The 18,583-nt window shown below is 35.4% G+C and overlaps 1 protein-coding gene across 1 annotated transcript; it reads left to right on the forward strand.

Annotated features, from left to right (window-relative positions):
- Window positions 1-4,418: 4,418 nt before the first annotated feature.
- LOC148949165 (uncharacterized) lies at window positions 4,419-5,033 on the forward strand. Its single transcript, XM_089092640.1, has one exon. The coding sequence runs from the start codon at window positions 4,419-4,421 to the stop codon at window positions 5,031-5,033; it is 615 nt and encodes a 204-aa protein (XP_088948766.1).
- The last annotated feature ends 13,550 nt before the right edge of the window (window positions 5,034-18,583 follow it).

Raw genomic sequence — 18,583 nt, forward strand, 5'->3', positions numbered from 1 at the left:
AAGCCCATCAGAAAGGTCTGAAAATTATGTCTGAGGATATAAAAATCCCCCAGCCCTCAGGGCAAGGTTTGTAAGTTGTACCCTGGGGACATATAGGGCTTATATAGAAAGCCTGATCATATAAACTTCAAAGGGGGGCTCATTTGACTGGTAATCAGACGCTCTAGTGCTCTTTTTTAAGAGTCAAAGCGATCAGTGGGCAGCTACCCTCTTCCCCCTACACACACCTCATATTGTCCCGAAATGTGTCTCATAGAAATTTTGAAATAGCCATTCTTATCAAAATAGTCTAAATATCATGGAACAAGGCTTTTGGGGCTGAAACAAACCCCATAGATTAGGGGGCAAGGGTTGAAAGTTATGCCCAGGGAGTATTAAAGGTTTTTATGGAAGGATGGTTGTTTAACTTCAGGAGAGGCTCAGTCTTTCTGCCTGAAAAATACTGTGTCAATATAAAACGAACAGAGATCTGGGATGCCAAATGGACACTTTTAGATGCTTTTGGACACTTTTTCACTCTGAGGGACACCGGGACACTATTCGGTAAGAAAAGGCAGCATTTTGAAAAAAAGGACACTTTTTGTTCATTTTTCCAAGACAAAAACCGAATGTCTTTATTTTCTTCATTTTTTTTTTTATAAATACGACTGCTTTTAATTTGTATTTTACTTTTAAGCTTTGGTAACGTCTTGGGGATTTTTCTTAGATGTTTTTGCGCCCTGCACGAACATTATTTATCAACCGAATAGGAATAGGACCTAAATTCTTAACCAATGTGGTATGCTAGAACTATCTTATCCATCTTTTTCTTCTATGTTACGGTTGACGTTTGTCATCAAGTCGGTCAACTTCAAGGACCCACCTACTACTGGTGGCAAAGTCACCAAGGCCGCTGAGAAGGCTGGAAAGAAGAAGTGAATGGCCATTCCCTGCTGGCGCTTTCCGCGTAAACCCATATGGCGTGTAGCCGTATGCACATGGCTATTATTACACTGCTGTCATAGAAAGAAAAGAGTTTCGCAGAAAATCTGTGTTGCGGCTCAATTTTATTTATTTCCGCTAGCTAATGTTTCTGTTTTATATTCTATACTTTCAGCTGCGAATTTTTGTCAAACGCTGGTCGCCAGTTTCTATCGAGTTTATCGCCAGTTTCTAAGCGAATTTATTTCAATCGGCCTTGTCTTCTTACTTTTTTAGTTCTCGAAAACGTTTTTTTTTTGCTCAGGGCTACTTCTAAATATTCAGAAAACGGCAAGATAGAGGAGTTGTTAAACGATTTTAACCACTTGACCAACCAGTTGGCTGAGTGGTTAAGGTAATCGAAGTCTTTTGTTTAACTTTAAAACCATGTAGGTCAAAATAGATATTTCGTTGCTACAGCCGTTCGGAACTTGTCGCACCCAAAGATCCTTAATAGCTACCGAAGATCAACGACTCGCATCTTTTTCGCATAACTTATGAAAATGCCGAAGTGAAAATGAATCTCTATGGTTGGAAGAAAAGATTAAACCGTTGGATAAATTCTTTACTTCAATTTTAAAATCTTTTAGTGAGTTTTGTGGATTCATAAGAAGTTATTCAGTCTTTTACCTCTTTAATAGTTTCAAAAAAGTGTGTTCTAATTTATCATGTTGCAGTTCAGCATATAGACCACTAATTTAGGTTAGCCTGTAACATATTTGACATACTCTGGCACCTGAAATTTGGCAGGTGTTGCTCAGGGCTTGGACCTTTTTCTAAATGAAGAGGCAGACACTTTTTGTAAATTTAGTCAGAGACAAAATAGGCTAATCCTCGAATACAAGAAGAATTACAAAATTTAGCCCAACCTTAGTAGAGCTTAGATCTAGTCATTGGTGAGACTATGTGTGATATTTTTGGGAATATTGGTGATCACTGGAGCGGTTAGTTGAGTTTTAAAGATACTGTTATAGTGTTGTGGAGATAAATTAGAATCAAGAGTAATGGAGCCAGTGGCTCCATCTCCACTTCTGAATAATGCATACATGATGCAAGCTGCATATGGTATTCATATGGTTAATCAATATGGACAAGTGTTTTACCATTTCAGAAACCAGGCAGCCCCCCAGTAAACGTACACTATCCAAATATGTGCAGACCTAGTTCATCACCTGATGTGCCTATTAGTGCTACTCAGAACCGATATACCCCGGTAGATGACCAAAAATTTCCATCTTTACCTTGTGATCTGGATGTGAATTTAGAGACCTGCATAAGCCCCTACGAAGCAGAAGGCATTGTGAATAGCCCAAAAAAGATAGCAGTGAAAAGAAGAGCATCTGAATCAGTCAGTGCACAACCTCAGTTTGAGAGAGCTAACCAAATGAACCAAAGAATGGATTCAGTGACATACTCACATGCTGATGCCAGCAAGAAGATGCCTCAAAAGGAGAAGTTCACAGTAAGTCAGGAGTTTGAAGTCCCAGAAGAAGATCTCTACAGATTTGGAATGGTAGCGGAGCTTAATGAAGTAGATACATCCAAAACACTTCCAGAAGACATCAGCCTTGGTAAATGCCTGAAAGAAATACTGAAAGGTGATCGATTTGAATTTGAAACTCTCAATGAAAGAAAGAAGATGATCTTAGTCGTTAAAACAAAATAATCATGTTAAAAAAATAAGATTAAAAAAGTTATTGGAGGATTACATTTGAGGAGTCATATGATAAGCAGGACTTTGAAAGTAAATATCATAGTTGTCCACTTGGAAATGTCAGAACAGGAGGTAATTGAAAGTGTTGACAGTCAAATTTCAATTATAAGTGCAAAAAGGCAAACGCGGTTCAATCGTTAATCAAGGAAGCTAGAGGACAGCCTGGAAATTTTAATAACTTTTGAAAGTAACTTCCTGCCACCTGCAGTTTGGATGTGTGGTAGGAAAAGAATTGTGCAAGAATATAATAGACCAATAATACAGTGCCGCAAATGTCAAAGATATGGACATATCAAGAAGAATTACATAGCCAAAGAAGATCTATGTCTGAGATGTGCTGGTAAACATCAGTCAGCTGTTTGCCCATTGAAAAACTTAGAACAACAGAAGAAAGCAGATTATTTCAGGTGTGTAAATTGCAAAGGAAACCATCCTTCTACCTCCTCGTTATGTAGTGTTAAAAGAAGTAATTTGGAAGTGTTGAAAGTGGCAGAGAAACACCAGATGAGCTACGGGAAAGCAGAAACTGTATACAGATCATATGCTGAAGTTGTCAATAAGAATGTTTACAAAGAACATTCAGTGAGAACACACAATGTGCCCCAATTTGAAGTTAAACAAGCTATAAACAATACTGCAAACAAAATTGTTATTGGACTTTTGCTATCACCAGAATTATTGGATATGGCAAACTTACCGTTAAAAGAGAAGGTAGAGAAATTATGTAAGTTTATCGAAAACCTAGGAATTGCAGAGCTGGATTGTTGTTAAGTAATTCAACAGTGTAAAGGCAAATCACTTTGAGACAAAGCCTGAAAATTATGTGATTTACCGCTCAATCTTTGGTTAAAGTGAATAAAGATCTTTTGCTGGACTATTTTACTAGCGTTGATGCAAATATTTTCTGTATTAAAGAGACTTTCTTAAAACCATATATGAGTACTAAGTTTTGGAATTACAAAGTGGTTAGAATGGACAGATTGGATAAAGATAGTGGAGAAGTCATCATTAGAGTCAAGAAGAAACTCAATCACACTCCTCTCTATTTTAATCGTTATGATGTTTGCGAGATGGAATTAGTTGGATGTAAGTTATATCTGTCACCATCATTAAAGTGAATATATTTAAGTTCTATAGTTACAATGGAAATTCTTTGACAACGCCTGAATTCTTGCAAAAAATACTGGACTTAGTACCTAAAGGAGATAAAGTGATGATAATGGGAGATTTTAATGCTCATCATAGAACATGGTGCACTTGTGGACTAGAAAATAGAAATGGAAAAATTGTAGCAGATTTCCTGCTAGAGAATGGTGAAGTTTCTCTTTTGACTCCCAAAGATTTGCCAACCAGACTTAATGGAAGGACAGGAAGAACAGTAACAATAGATCTCGTTATAGGATCAGCAAACTTAGCTTCAAAGGTTGAATTAAAGAATGACAAAGCGTCATGTTTTTATAGTGATAACTACCCAATAATCACAGAGCTGTACTCCTAAAATGATCCAAGAATTCAAAACAAGACGTATACGAAGCTGAATCTAAAGAAAGCAAATTGTGATTTGTTTAAAGAAATTTTGAAAAATATATACAGTCTAAGTAAATTGAATTGTCAGGAAGACTTTGAAGCAAAAATTGAGACATTCCAAAATGAACTGAGAGAAGTTGCAGAACAGGTGATCCCTAAGACAGGAAGAAGACAAAAAGGACATAAATTTAGTCTATGGTGGAATGAAGACTGTACTATGGCAAAAAGAGAGTTAGTCAAAGCAAGGAAAATTTATAACCAATTCCCAAATTTTGAAAATTACATGTTGTGTCAAAGAAGATATGCCATATTTAGAAAGAAAATCATTGAAGCAAAGAAAACATCTTTTGAAGATTTTTTAGAAAGATTGGATTTCAGTGAGCCTGCAAATCTAGTTTACTGGAAGTTTAAAATTGTAATTAAAGGGAAGAATGATAATATTGAGAATATTCCTGTGATTGTAGATGGTGTGATAGTTACTGAAGATCAAGAGAAGGCTGATAGAGCGGCAGACGCTGTAGAGTCGGTGATGCTCAATCAAGATGAATTAAGTTACCTGGAAGCACTAACAATTGTCAAAATACAGATACCAACTGAGATAGATAATGAAGAAGAATGTAACAAATCATTTACAATTGGAGAATTGAAAAGAGTGCTGGAAAAACTACCACAAACAGCACCAGGAAACGATGGAATTTATCCTCAATATGTCAAACAGTTGGATGAGAGATGGGTAAGTGTATTATTAGACATCATGAATACTGTTTGGGACAAAGGATGTTTCCCAAAAATATGGAAAGATGGAATAGTCACTATGATCCCAAAACAATGAAAAAATTCAACCACATTTAAAGACTACAGAATGATAACTATTCTTCCGGTATTAAGTAAAGCCTATGAGAGATTAGTGAAAGTCAGACTAAATTAGGCATTAGAGAAAGCACAGCTATTAAAGGATATTCAGTGTGGCTTTTGAAAACAAATATCTACCACGGAAGTTTTGACAATGTTTATAAATGACACAGTATTTGCTTTGGAAAATTTGAAGTTTTTAATAGCAGTATTACTTGATGTGAAAATGGCATTTGACAAACTGGTTCACAGACATATATTGGAAGGGGTGCTAGAAGCAAAGATTAAAGGACATTTACTTGGTTTTTGACATGATTTTCTAATGAAAAGAGAAGTAAACGTGAAGATAGGAAAAGCAACATCAGCGAGGAGAATATTGAGGCTTAGAGGGGTCCCTCAAGGCTCGGCTTTGGGGCCTGATTATTATAATATTAGTGAGTTGAGGGCGAACCCCCTCATATACGTAATAATTTCTCTTTGTTAAAGGCTACTTGTTATGCACAAAATACTGCTATGTGATGTGATGTTTCTCCCTAAGCATATTTTCAGTCCCAATAAAACAAATGGCCATTATAGACAAGGCAGCGCGCTAGCGCTGCCTAAGTAAAGAACGATGTGGCCACAATGTGTTTTGTTTTCTTCAGTTGGGCACTTTGTATTGAAGGAGTTGTCATAAAAACTTCAAAAGGGCTCATTCAATTGGAAATTTGAGTGGCTAGTGCCCTTTTTAATAGTCGAAAGTGATTGGACGGCAACTAGCCCCCCTCCCCACGCCCATCATTCCCCCAAACACATCCAATCAAAATTATGAGATAGCAAATTTGTTCAGCATAGTTGATTTCCAGATAGAAAATATGTTTTGAGCAGGACACTCCCCCACAACCCTCAGGGTAAGGGTTTTAAGTTATGCCCTGGGGGTATATAAGGTTTTTATAGAAGGCGCTGCCGTAGAAACTTCAAAAAAGGCTCATTTGATTGGAAATTGAAAGGGCTAGTGCCCTTTTTAATAGTTGAAAGTAATTGGAGGGCACCTAGCCCCCCCCCCACGCCCATCATTTCCCCAAACACATCCAATCAAAATTTTGAGATAGCCATTTTGTTCAGCATAGTTGATTTCCAGATAGAAAATACGTTTTTGAGGAGGACACTCCCCCACAGCCTTCAGGGCAAGGATTCAGTTATGCCCTGGGGGCATATAAGGTTTTCATTGTAATCTTTGTCATGGAAACTTGAAAAAGGGCTCATTTGGTTTGAAATTCAAAGGGATAGTGCCCTTTTTAATAGTCGAAAGTGATTTGAAACCAACTAACCCCCTTCTCACGCCCACCTTTTCCCCAAACACATCCAATCAAAAGTTTTAGATAGTCATTTTATTCAATGTAGTTGACGGTTTTGGAAATTAGGTCTGTTAAGGATGACAACCCCTCCCCCCACAGCCCTCAGGGCAAGGGTAATGCCCTGGGGCATATAAAGTTTTTATTGAAAGCGTTGTCGTAGAAACTTCAAAAGGGCTCATTCAATTGGAAATAGAAAGGGCTAGTGCCATTTATAATAGTTGAAAGTGATTAGATAGTGACTAACGCCCCTCTCACCCCACCATTTTCCAAAACACATCCAATCAAAATTTTGAGGTATCCATTTTGTTCTACGTAGTTGAACATTCTGGAAATTAAGTCTTTTAGGATCATATCACTCAGAGCCCTCAGTGCAAGGGTTGTAAGTTATGCCCCGGGGGCATATAAGGTTTAAATAGAAAGTTGTTGTATAAATCATAGGCAGCAGGATCGCGCTGCCTAAGTAAAGAACGGGGACACTCGAGTACGAGACAAGAAATGGGGACTAAGTAAAGAGGAGGACACTCCCCCACAGCCCTCAGGGCAAGGGTTTTAAGTTATTCCCTTGGGGCATATAAGAACGATGTTGGCACAATGTATTATTTAATAATTTTTTCCTTTAAAGCCTGGCACTTTGTATCGAAGAAGTTGTCATAGAAACTTCGAAAAGCACTCATTCAATTGAAAATTGGAGCGGCTTGTGCCCTTTTTAATAGTCGAAAGTGATTGGAAGGCAACTAACACCCCTCTCACGCCCACCCTTTCCCCAAATACATCCAATGAAAATTTTGAGATAGCCATGTTGTTTAACGTAGTTGAAAGTTCTGGAAATTCGGTCTTAGAGGATGACAACCACCCTAACAGACCTTAGGGTAAGGGTTGTAATTTATGCCCTGGGGGCATATAAGGTGTTTATAGAAAGCGTTGTTGTTTCCAAAAGGGCTCATTCGATTGGAAATCGAAAGGTCTAGTGCCGTTAATAATAGTCAACAGTGATCTGAAGGCTTGACATTTTTATAGTAAAGATCAATGTGGGTATAATGTATGATTTGTTGTTGTTGTTGTTGTTTAGACCAGGGCACTTTGTATCGAAGAAGTTGTCGTAGTAACTTTGAAAAGGGACCACTCGATTGAAAATAGAAAGGACTGATGCCCTTTTTAATAGTCGAAAGTAATTTGAGGGCAACTAATCCCCCTCCCACGCCAACCCTCCCATTTCTGCTCTTAAAATTTAACCAAATCAAAATAGCGTAAGTGTATCCAAGCTACCAAAGAAAGTAAACAGATTTTTTTGCGAATGGTATCAAGTTTTCCATTTCAGGTCAACTAGAGGAGGTATGAAACTAAATTAAACAGTACTATTTGTGTCTAGATTTTTAAAGGTGTATGTCGTTAAAAAATTGCTGAAAATTTTTCTCCAGCATACAAATAGTAAGCCAAAATATAAAGTCTTTAAAAACGAAAACACTTTAGTAATTATTGTCTTTTTCCATGAAAAGACTATGTAAATATAAAACGAACAGAAATTAATTAAAGAACTTTTTCCACAAAATCATTTTTTCATAGAAAAGCAAAGAATTCCATTAAACCAAACATTGGCTAAAATAAAATCAAATATTCTACCAATTGTGAAACTACCACAAATCGGCATCGATAAATAAATCAAACCCAAAGCGAAAATAAATTACAATAGCCAACCAAGACAATCTCAAAACGAGCAGAAATTAACACAAGTTGTTCGCAAAAACCCTATGCCTTCCAAAGGTCAGAACAAAATTTGCACTTTACTGAAAAAATACAAATGAATGTGTATTGTCAGTTTACTGATATTAAGTAATCAAAATGTTAATATTATTTGATTTATTAAAGTTATAAAAGTAAAAACATTTCTATTTTTTCAGTAAAGTGCAAATTTTGTTCTGACCTTGGGAAGGAAAAGAGGTTTTGCGCACAAATTATGTTAATTTCTGCTCGTTTTTAGTTTGACTCGGTTAATTATTGTAATTTCTGTTCGTTTTGGGTTTCATTTATTTATCGATGCTGATTTGTGGTAGTTTCACGCTTGGTAGATTATTGGATTTTATTTTTGCTTCTTTTTTGTTTAATGGAGTTCTTTACTTTTCTTTGAAAAACTTATTTTGTGGAAAAAGTTTTTTTGATTAATTTAAAAGAAAAGGTCCATATTTAAACATAACCTTACCATCTGGAATTGTGGGATAAGCAAAACTTTTCAGATCTGGTGTTTTTTTTAAATAGTTTTTTAGTTTTTGAGTTGTTTTGTCTGTGTATTACTTTTGTTTGCTTGAAGTGTAGTCTTTTTTATTTTTCTGTGTTTTGTCTCCCGATTGAAAGAGATTTTCTTTTTCACAAAAATATTTTAACAAATAGGAAAATGAAAATGCACATATTCAAACAAAGCTTCTCAAGTAATTTTAAAAGTAAAAATGACAGGTTTTGTTTGGATATGGATTTTTTTCATTTTTCTTTTTGTTTGCTTGAAATGCATTTTTTTCATATATATTTTGGTTGTCCTATTGAAGACAGCCAATTAGTCTTTCACTAGCTATTGAAGAGTGAACTACTATAATCAGATTACTTTTTCGATGTAAAGTGTAGTCGTAATTTGATGCAAGTGTAGACTTCTACACATGGATTACAGCATTTATTATGGCAGTCACTCAAGCAAAGTCTGATGAAGAAATGGAACAGCTTCAGGCATTGCTGGATAAAATATTAGCAGAGCAGAAATGTTTTTCTGTCTCAATGATTGCCCTGCAAGACAAAGTTAGGCAAATATAAGCTGAAAATGAGTATCTACGAGATGAATCTAAAAAGCTTTGAAATGATCTAGAGCAAGAAAAATTGTGGAATAACAATTTGGAGAGTAAGCTTTTGGACATTGAAGTGAGGGAAAGGGATTAAATTTGATTGATCATGGTCTGCCTGCTCAAAAGCATAATCAATCAGTGACTAGCAATGTAAAGTCTCTTCTTTCTGACAAATTGCAAGTTACCAAGGACATTTCTCTTACCAAGTGTTATTGCCTTATGAGAAATAGCAGTTCAAACATCAGTAGTAGGAAAACTAGTGTTTGACCATCTCCTGTTTTCATATTGCTAGACACAGATCATAGCATTCAGGCAATTCTCAGTGAGGTGAATAAGTTGAAGGGTAGTGGAATTCGCATTTGGACTGATCTCCCACCAAAAGTAAATTTTCTATGAAATGAGCTATTGTCTAAGGGAAAGGACATGCGTGATTCGTGTTCGGTTCATCTTATGCGTATTAAACAAAAAGGGAGCAAGTTTTGGCTCAAGTGTAAAAAGTCTCCGTCTTCACAGTGGGTTAAGAATGACTAGTTATGGTGATTAATAATGATATTCATTTGGTGAGATTATTTTTATTACTTTGTGTAATGTTTTTCTGTTCATAGGATCTATCTTTTTTCTTGTGAGGTTTTTTGTCCCTCTGTAGCTTATTATGAGTTCATTTTCTGTCTTTTTTTGTGTGTTTCGATTTATATGAAGTAATTGAGTACAATAATTTTTTCTGTATCTGCATTTCACCTTACAATGAATATGTTCCATTTGTTTCTCTTGTTTAAGTTAATTCTGTTTATAAGAAAAAGAAAGAAATTCTATGTTTCCTGAAGTTGTTAGTTTGGAGGATGTATTGACTACTAATAAATCAGAGAAAGTGGCTGATATTTTGAATACTTATTTTGCTAATATAGGAGAGAAAATTGCTTCCTCAGTAATGAACCAGTTTGATTCACGCAGTAATAAACATTTTTTTCGTACCTTCCATCTCCTCAAAGTAATTAAATTTTTCTTGGGTCTATTTCTCAGTTTGAAATAGCAAAATAGTGTGTGATCTAAATCCAGGTAATTCAGCAAGAATAGACGGGTTTAGTTCTATAATTGTTAAAGAAATATTGTCTGCGGTAATTTTACCATTACATCATATAATTAATCTTTCATTTAAAACTGGAGTTTTCCCATCTGCTTTTAAAGAAGCGAGGATAATTCCACTTCACAAAGGTGACTCTCCTAAAAACCCATCAAATTACCGCCCTATTTCTATTTTGTCAGCTTTTTCTAAAATATTTGAGATGACAATTTATAAAAGGATTTAATATTTTCTTAAATTGTCTAATTTCTTCACAAATTTCCAATTTGATGTTAGGTCTGGACACCATACTGAATACGCTATCCTTGCTCTCATCCAATATATTCATGAATGCTTAGATATTATTTGCCCTACTCTGCTTCACGAAGCATTTATTTTGCTTTGATTCAGTCTAATTTTAATTATTGTTCTCTAGTATACTTATCTACATTTAAAAGCCATATTAAACCAATACAGATTTTACAAAACAAAGCTCTAAGAATCCTGAAACTTCTTATTCCATCACCTACTGTACTTCCAAATACGTTTTCTACAGCATCTTTATATATTTATCAAGATATACTTCCAGTTTCTCAACAATTTACTTTTGGAGCAATCCTTTTCAAATTTATTTATGACATCAAGAAACTGTTCCCATATTACCTTAATCCAAATTTATTCTCCCAATCACAAGATTTACATAATTATAACACTCGACAAAAAAGAGTATCTACATTGAAAAGTATATTACTGAGAGATCTAAATTGGCTCCGTTTGTGTCAATAGCCTGGTGCTGGGATGCTCACAAGGATCTTATTGATACATTTTTTTCTATCCATTTAATAAAAAGGAATCTTAAATTTTATTTAGTTCAAGAGCATCTGTAATTTAGTGTCTATCTAATAAGACAAAGTTATTTGTACGGTTTATTGGTCTGGGTGAATGTGAGCCTCTTGGCTATTGTCTAGTATAAATTTATACTTATTAATATTTTTTTTTTTTTTTTTTTTATTCATTTATCGATCCTGGGCTAGCTGCTATTTTCATATTATTGTTGTTTTAATGTATCTTTGCCGTCGTGTTTATTTTTGTATTGTAGCGTAATTTTATCTTTGTCTAGGCCTAGTTTTCGAGCTTGTCTCTCCGTGGACCTATGCCAAATATATACATGTATATGTGAATAATAAAATGATTGAACTTGAAACAGATCTCCGCATGTGAGATCAAAATATCTGAGCTCTATTTGCTTTCATTGTCTTTTTCGAAAGTTGGACCTTTTTTTTAAATTGTTTTTCATTTGTTTTGGCATATTTCTTTGCTAGAAACATATTTAAATTACAGTATCTCTTCAATATTCTAGTCTTTTTCTTTTTCAAAACTTACTTTTTCTGGTTTCTTTATTATTTCAATTGTCTTTGGTGAATTTGTTTATTTGAGAAATATTAAATTGCAACCTCTTTTCAATATTCTAATCAGTTTTCTTTCTTGTTTTTTTTTTTTTTGTTAGGGAATTTTTCCCATTTTAAACTACCAGAATTGTTATTGGGAATTAAAACATATTTACAGTATTTGCAGGTTTTGATTAATTTTCTCAAAATTCACAACCTTTGCAATAAATGAAGACTACACATGTTTTTATTAGCTTTGTTAAATACTATTTGTTCTGTGTTCAGGATACAGTCCTGACTGTACTATAGCCTTATTTGAACTATGACCCTTTTATTAAGTAGAAGTTTTCCAGATTTGATTGTTGATTGTGTATCTTGTTCTGTTATTCTGTCTCTTTTTGTTGTTGCTGGTTTAGGGTGAGGGAGACCATGAACAATATGTTAGGTTTTATGTTTTTGTTGTTTCATAGAGGTACCTTTCAAAGAAAGTTAGTATTTCTTTTTTTTGTATTTTTTTTGGGGGGGGGGGGGCAGTCCTGCACGCAATTGTGCATAGGTAAAATCGAATTGTAGGCAAAACATATCTGATAATGTGTTTTTTCATAACCCAAGCTGTTAAAAGTAAATAAATTAAGCTCAACTGTTTTAGAGTAGGCTATTATTATCTTTCTTGCTCATCTGATGGTCAAGCTGTTTGATGATTCTAAGCAATGATGTCAATTCACGTAAAAATAGGGGGTGAGAGCAAAATATATTTTTAAAATCTAGGGAGAGGGGAATTTTGTTCTTTTTGAATGAAGGTCTCCCAAAAAATTACTTTCAAAGAAAATACCAAAAAATGTGTTTTTCCAAATGAACTTTCCTGATTCTAAAAAAATGAACTGACATATTTGTTGGTCATTAATGTTCTTGTATATGTGAAACAGTCTAGGTAAAAAAGACTAAAATATACAGGCCAAAATGCTTTTATTTTGTCAATAAATTTCAATTAATATTGCAAAACAATTTTCAGGATTAGCAGGAAGCTGATAATTTGTATTTTTGGCAAATTTTTCTTTTTCTTTCTTTTTTTTGGAGCCAATTTAACCAACTTATATGTTGTTCCATGCATAAATATTATAAGATTTTTTAAGTCCATGTTATCGCGGGACCCGGTATAGGGTCCTCGGGTCCAATCCCTATTGGAAAATATTTAGCTAAATCATTGTTCTTTCTTTCCAGAAAAATAATAATTCAGATTGCTCAATATAAGCAACTTCTCAAGAAAAGAGTTGATGCAGATATGCAACTGCAGGTATCATTTTGTATTCTGTTGGCCATAGTTGGTGTTCTTCTGGCCAGAATCATAGCTGCTTTGAAGGTTCACACTAGTCCAGTCCAAGATAGAGAAGTCAAAGATGGTGACACACTGGGAAGTAAAAAACGGTCACTCTTTTATTTTGTTCAGATAAACTTGTCTGAAATGGATATACAACACTAGGTACACCCAGAAATCTACTTTAGTATAGGCTGATGTCCAAAATCTGTGTAATTTTTTCATTACATTTTGCTGGCTCAGAGATTTTTTCAAAGGTAAAACTAATGTGTTCTCAGAACTCTTCCCCCCTAAGGCCAAGATTTTGGGTATTATTCCTACCCCCCAAGACTGAGATTTCTGGTGCTATTCTCTACCAAACTAGGTTTTCAAGTGCACTCATAATGCTGTGAGCTGATTTCAAAGCAATTGTAAAAGGTTTCATATCTCCTGTGTTTCTTTCTAGGTAAACTAGTTTTTCTAAGTCCCCAAACATGACTAAAAGTTACCATGCTGGTAGTTTATCCTCTTGTGATTGTAGTTTATCCTCTTGCGATGTCTGTTTGTTTGTTTGCTTTCTAACTTTTTTTTTCTTTGTTTTGTTTTTTGGCTCACACAACCTATGCTTATGAGTTGAAGCAAATAAACTGATTATGTTTTCTTTTTGAAATAAATTCCTTGCATACGATGGAAGGAGGAAGGAGGAAGGAAAAAAAACGAAAGGAGGAGGGTCACATCGGACTTTGCAGGGCTGAGAATTAGGAGGGGAGTAACAAGCAGTATTAGAGATTTAAGCAAAGACAAACAGAGGTATCATCAGATAATTCTTGTAACTGGTCTGGCATTTTGTCATTCGTATTTGGCAATCTTCCAGTATTGTAACAGTGAATTGGTGTCTAATGATTGAAATTTTTTAACTAATGTTCTAGGTGTTCAGCTTTTTATCCAAAAACTTTCTGTGCTACTTTATGAAGGCTTTATAAATGTCATGTTACAGCCCATTCAATTGAGGCTCTTACCGCATGCTATAGTATGGATACAGTTTTGGGCCCAGCTTCTAAATATGAATAATAAACCAGCACTTTTTACTTATTTTTGCTTTTGTAAAATGTATCCTGGGTTCTCCTTCTTGAGCTAGTCCGAATAGAGTGGACAGTTTTATCAAGAACAAACTAATAGGGTTACATCACATTTCAATTAATCTCCTTCAACGAGCTCTCCTTGGCTAGGGATGAACTTAATACAACTTTCATTCCCCGACTGGAAACGTATTCGGAAGGCTTCCCTTGTAAGGGCCTTCAGTTGCTTTGTTTTGGCCCTCTCAATGTCAGGAATAACGTCAAAACGTGTTCCTTTTATCACAGATTTTATTTTGGCAAGAGCCAGAAGTCGCACGGTGCTAAATTCGGAGAGTAAGATGGATGTGGAAATATAAGAACCTTTTTCTGGCCAAAAACTAGCGAATTAGAAGTGAGGTGTGACACGGCGCGTTGTCGTGATGAAGGAGGAAACCATTGGCCCATTTTTAAAGGATGAAACCATTGCCTGGACCCATACGAGATGATAAGTTCTTCAGAAAGCTCTTGAATAGTCAATTGCCTGCATAAACGAATAATTTTTGTCACTTTTTGAACGTTTTTGTCTAATTTTGAGGTCGAAAGACGACTCGACCTTTTCCACGTCTTCAACCAGCTCATTTCTGCTTTGAAAACGCTTATATATATATCGCTATATATATAAGATTCAACAACTTTACTAAAATTGATTCACGCCGGCCTGACGACCGGTTACAAATAGAGCACATATATGCTTGAAAAACGCAACCAGTACACATTTACTAAATTATAAAACTAACCAAATCATCACTGAAATAAACACAAATAAAGAAAAAAAAGAGATATTAATAATAATTACTGAATAATAAATTATGAAAAAAAAATAATAATAAAAAGAAAAATAGATAAATAAATAATAAATAAAATAATATAATCAAACGAATATATTAATAAAAGAACGAAAACGAAATTACTTAATTTGTCCTCTCTCGTCTTCCAGCCCCACACTCACCAACCGCCCGCAAGGAGATGCTTCTTTAACCGGTTTTTAAATTGCGGGACACTTACTGCTTCCCGAATTGAGTCTGAAAAAGTATTTCAGCCCACCGGACCCGAGTGCCTTGCCACATGGCTAGAACGAACCGTACTTCTTGGCTCACTTACCAGGTCTCCAGCATTTCTCGCAGCATATCCATGATAAAATGAGTTAAAACGAAAAAAAATTACTAAAAACATCAGGCGCTAAACCATTCAAACTCTGAAACAAAGAAATGCCAATCTGAAAATCTCTAATCTGACATACATACAAAATCCTAAGTTTCATAAAAATCGACTCTGTACTTAAAACTCCTGTATCATACTTACCAATTAATCTCACTGCTTTATTTTGCTGAATCTGCACTCGTTTAAAATTGCACGTAAAATTACTAGCCCAAATCATACATCCATAATTTATATACGGCGCAATCAAAGAATGGGATAAAAGAACTAAAACATGAGAAGGTAAAAAATGTTGAAAACGTCTTTAAATCCCAAGGCCACGGGCTACCTTACATGCAACCACATCACCATGTCTTCTCCAGCTGAGGTTCTGACGGAGTATAAATCCTAGGTGACACATTTCCTCAGCCCCCTTTAGTGCATCACCATTTATTGCTATTTTACTACGAAAAGTCGGGAATACACCAGTCTTACTAGGCAGAATATAGTTACTCTTTGCCGCGTTAATGCTAAGTAAGCTAGTGCCTACAAAGCCACTCAACCCTTGCAGAGCTCTGTTTGATTTCTGGACCAATTCTTCAAGAGTCTTTGCTGCCACAGCAAGTGCTGTATCGTCAGCGTAAGATGTCATAGACGCACCAGGAATATAAAACTGCATACTGTCAGCATCCACTAAATACAACAGGGGTCCCAATACGGAACCCTGGGGACTCCACAAGAAACAGGGTAAAACTTAGAAAATTTCTCCCTTAGATTTACCCTGACTGACCTATCATTTAAATATGAACTAAACCAATCCAAACATCTCCCTTTTACACCCAAATTTCTTAATCTATCCAATAAAATACTAAAATCAACGGTATCAAACGCTTTTTAAAATCTATAAAAATACTAATATAATATTCACCCTTTTCCAAAGCTAAATTAATATTTTCTAAAAGATGTTATACAGCATGCGAAGTGGAATGGCCCTTCCGGAATCCAAACTGTCCATCATACAATGCATGCAGGCTCTTGAGGTGATCATAAAGTCTTCCATGGATAACTTTTTCATAAACTTTCGAAAACACTGCCAAATAGAAATAGGCCTCCAGTTTCATATATCTAGTTGAGTGCCTCCTTTGTAGAGAGGGAGAATTTTTACTGTTTTCAATAATTTTCAAAATACTCCCATCTCCATAGTTAAATCTATCAGATGCAAGAATACAAGAAGAATATGCAATAGAACTGATCAACTAGTATTCAAGACAATATCATACAAACTAGTACTGTTTGATCCAATAGATCTGACGATCTTTGTTTTTTCATATGAATCACAGGGACGAAATTCTATTTCCGTTCCTTCGCCCCTCCCATCAGCACAAGAGTTGCCACCAACAAGAGCTTGGGAATTTCTAGTTTCCGCTTGTATCTTTGTTCCAATGTTAGTAAAATAATCACCGAACTTGTCACACAACTCTTGTCTATCCTCTACAACCATTCCTTCGATTTCAATTCGAGGGTATTGAGTTCTCCGAGGCCCGCTGACCAGTTCATTAATAACTTTCCAAGTTCTTTTCAGATCTGCTTTATTTTCCTCAAAAAGTGCCGAATAATATTGTTTCTTTTTTTTCCTTTTCAGTGAGTTTGCCATATTCCGCAGCTGTTTAAAATGAGCATTATCCTCCTCCTTTGAAGATCTCAGATAATCCTGAAACACACTGTCACGCTGTTCAAATAAGTCAACTAAGCTCTTCATCGGCCCATGGTTTTCTCGACATACTTGGTTTCTCTCTGAGTGTCTTCAGTGGACAAGCTTTGACATATGCCGTGGTTATAATGCTACTAAAATGCGCAAAAACTTCACAGGGGTCTTCCTGGTTCATGTTGCACTTATTTCTTCTTTAAACTTCCGAATATTTTCAGGCTTAATCTCTCGGATAAATTTTTTTTGCTTTTTCTGGCGTGGCACTTGTAAATATAAACTAAATACCACTGGAAAATTATCAGATGTCGAATTCACTACAATATTAGAAAACACCTTTCTGATATACTTTGAAGAGACAAACACATTGTCAATCAGGGTAGCAGAGCGGTCCTAGTAGGAATTGTTACAGTGGGAAAAAGATCATTAGAAACCATAAAATTTAAAAAATCAAAATTAAAACTACCTGTAGATAAAAGATCAAAATTAAAATCACCCATACATATTAACTCTTGCTGTGACTTCTGAGCTATCATTAGAAGACTTTGGAAACCTTCTATGGATTCCTCATACGACGCACTTGGAGGTTTATACACTACTGATAGAATAATTTTTCTCACACCAAGCCTCATACCAATCTCAATTTCAATAGAAAGTGTTTCTACCTTACCTTCTCTCCAGACATCAAGATCCTCCCTGGGCTTCCATTTAAGTGAATCACTTACTATCAAACCGAGTCCGCCGCGGTTCATTGAAGCTCTACTCCTCATGGTAAGCTGATAGCCCGGAAAATTAAAAGACGAGAGAGGACTATCCTCACTCAAAAATGTTTCACAAAGAGCCATAACATGGAGATTCCTACATTTCAAAAGAAAATCAAATATCTCATCATACGAAGAAGTAAGGTGGCAGTTCCACGAACACGCATTAAACCAGCATTTTGCATAATTCCAAGATAAGAAGAATCACGATATTTATTAAACTGCAAAGGTCTATAACTCACTTTAGACTCTTCATTTGCCAAATCCGAAAGTGAATAACTATCAATATCAAACGGGCAACTTTCCAACTGGCTCAGCCTCAATGTGGAACCGATTGATACATCACACATGTTTATATATAATAAACACTTTCATAACTTTCATTGTGAGAAAAAAATAATAATAAATAATAATAAAAGACAAAAAAGGTGCAGCTGAGCTCTCGGAACAGATTAATAATAAATGAAAAGAGAACAAAACATTGACAAACCATAAACTAAAACTACAAAATAACCACAAGCAACCAAAAGCAATCCGCCAGTGATCGAGTCCTGGGAGCAATAGTGCCTGTTGGGAGTTTTTCAAGAATTAGCCCATGATCAGACCAACCATTTCGAACTCCAAAACTGTTACTCATTGTATTCAAGGTGTCACAACAGTGTTCCTATAGAATCCCTGGCACGGAAAGGCCCGACTTGACAATCTTAGTTTTGGTCTTGAAAAGTTTTCTTGCTATTTCACTGTTTCTCAGTTTCACAAACATCGTTATAGCGTCTCCTTGGCCTTGTAATTTAGAATTATTTAAATGGTAGCGGTAAATACTCTGAATGTCATTTTTCTGAAAACTAGTGACTCCCATTTTCTGTGATGCTATTCGTCGCTTTTGCTTTCAAATCTTCATCTAG

The sequence above is a fragment of the Artemia sp. Qi Xiang Cuo genome, chromosome 8 (genome assembly GCF_049724085.1).
Source record: "Artemia sp. Qi Xiang Cuo chromosome 8, ASM4972408v1, whole genome shotgun sequence".
NCBI lineage: Eukaryota > Metazoa > Arthropoda > Branchiopoda > Anostraca > Artemiidae > Artemia > Artemia sp. Qi Xiang Cuo.

Coding starts and splice junctions, on each gene's coding strand:
- LOC148949165 (XM_089092640.1), top strand. CDS start 4,419: ATGGCAAAAAGAGAGTTAGTCAAAGCAAGGAAAATTTATAACCAATTC.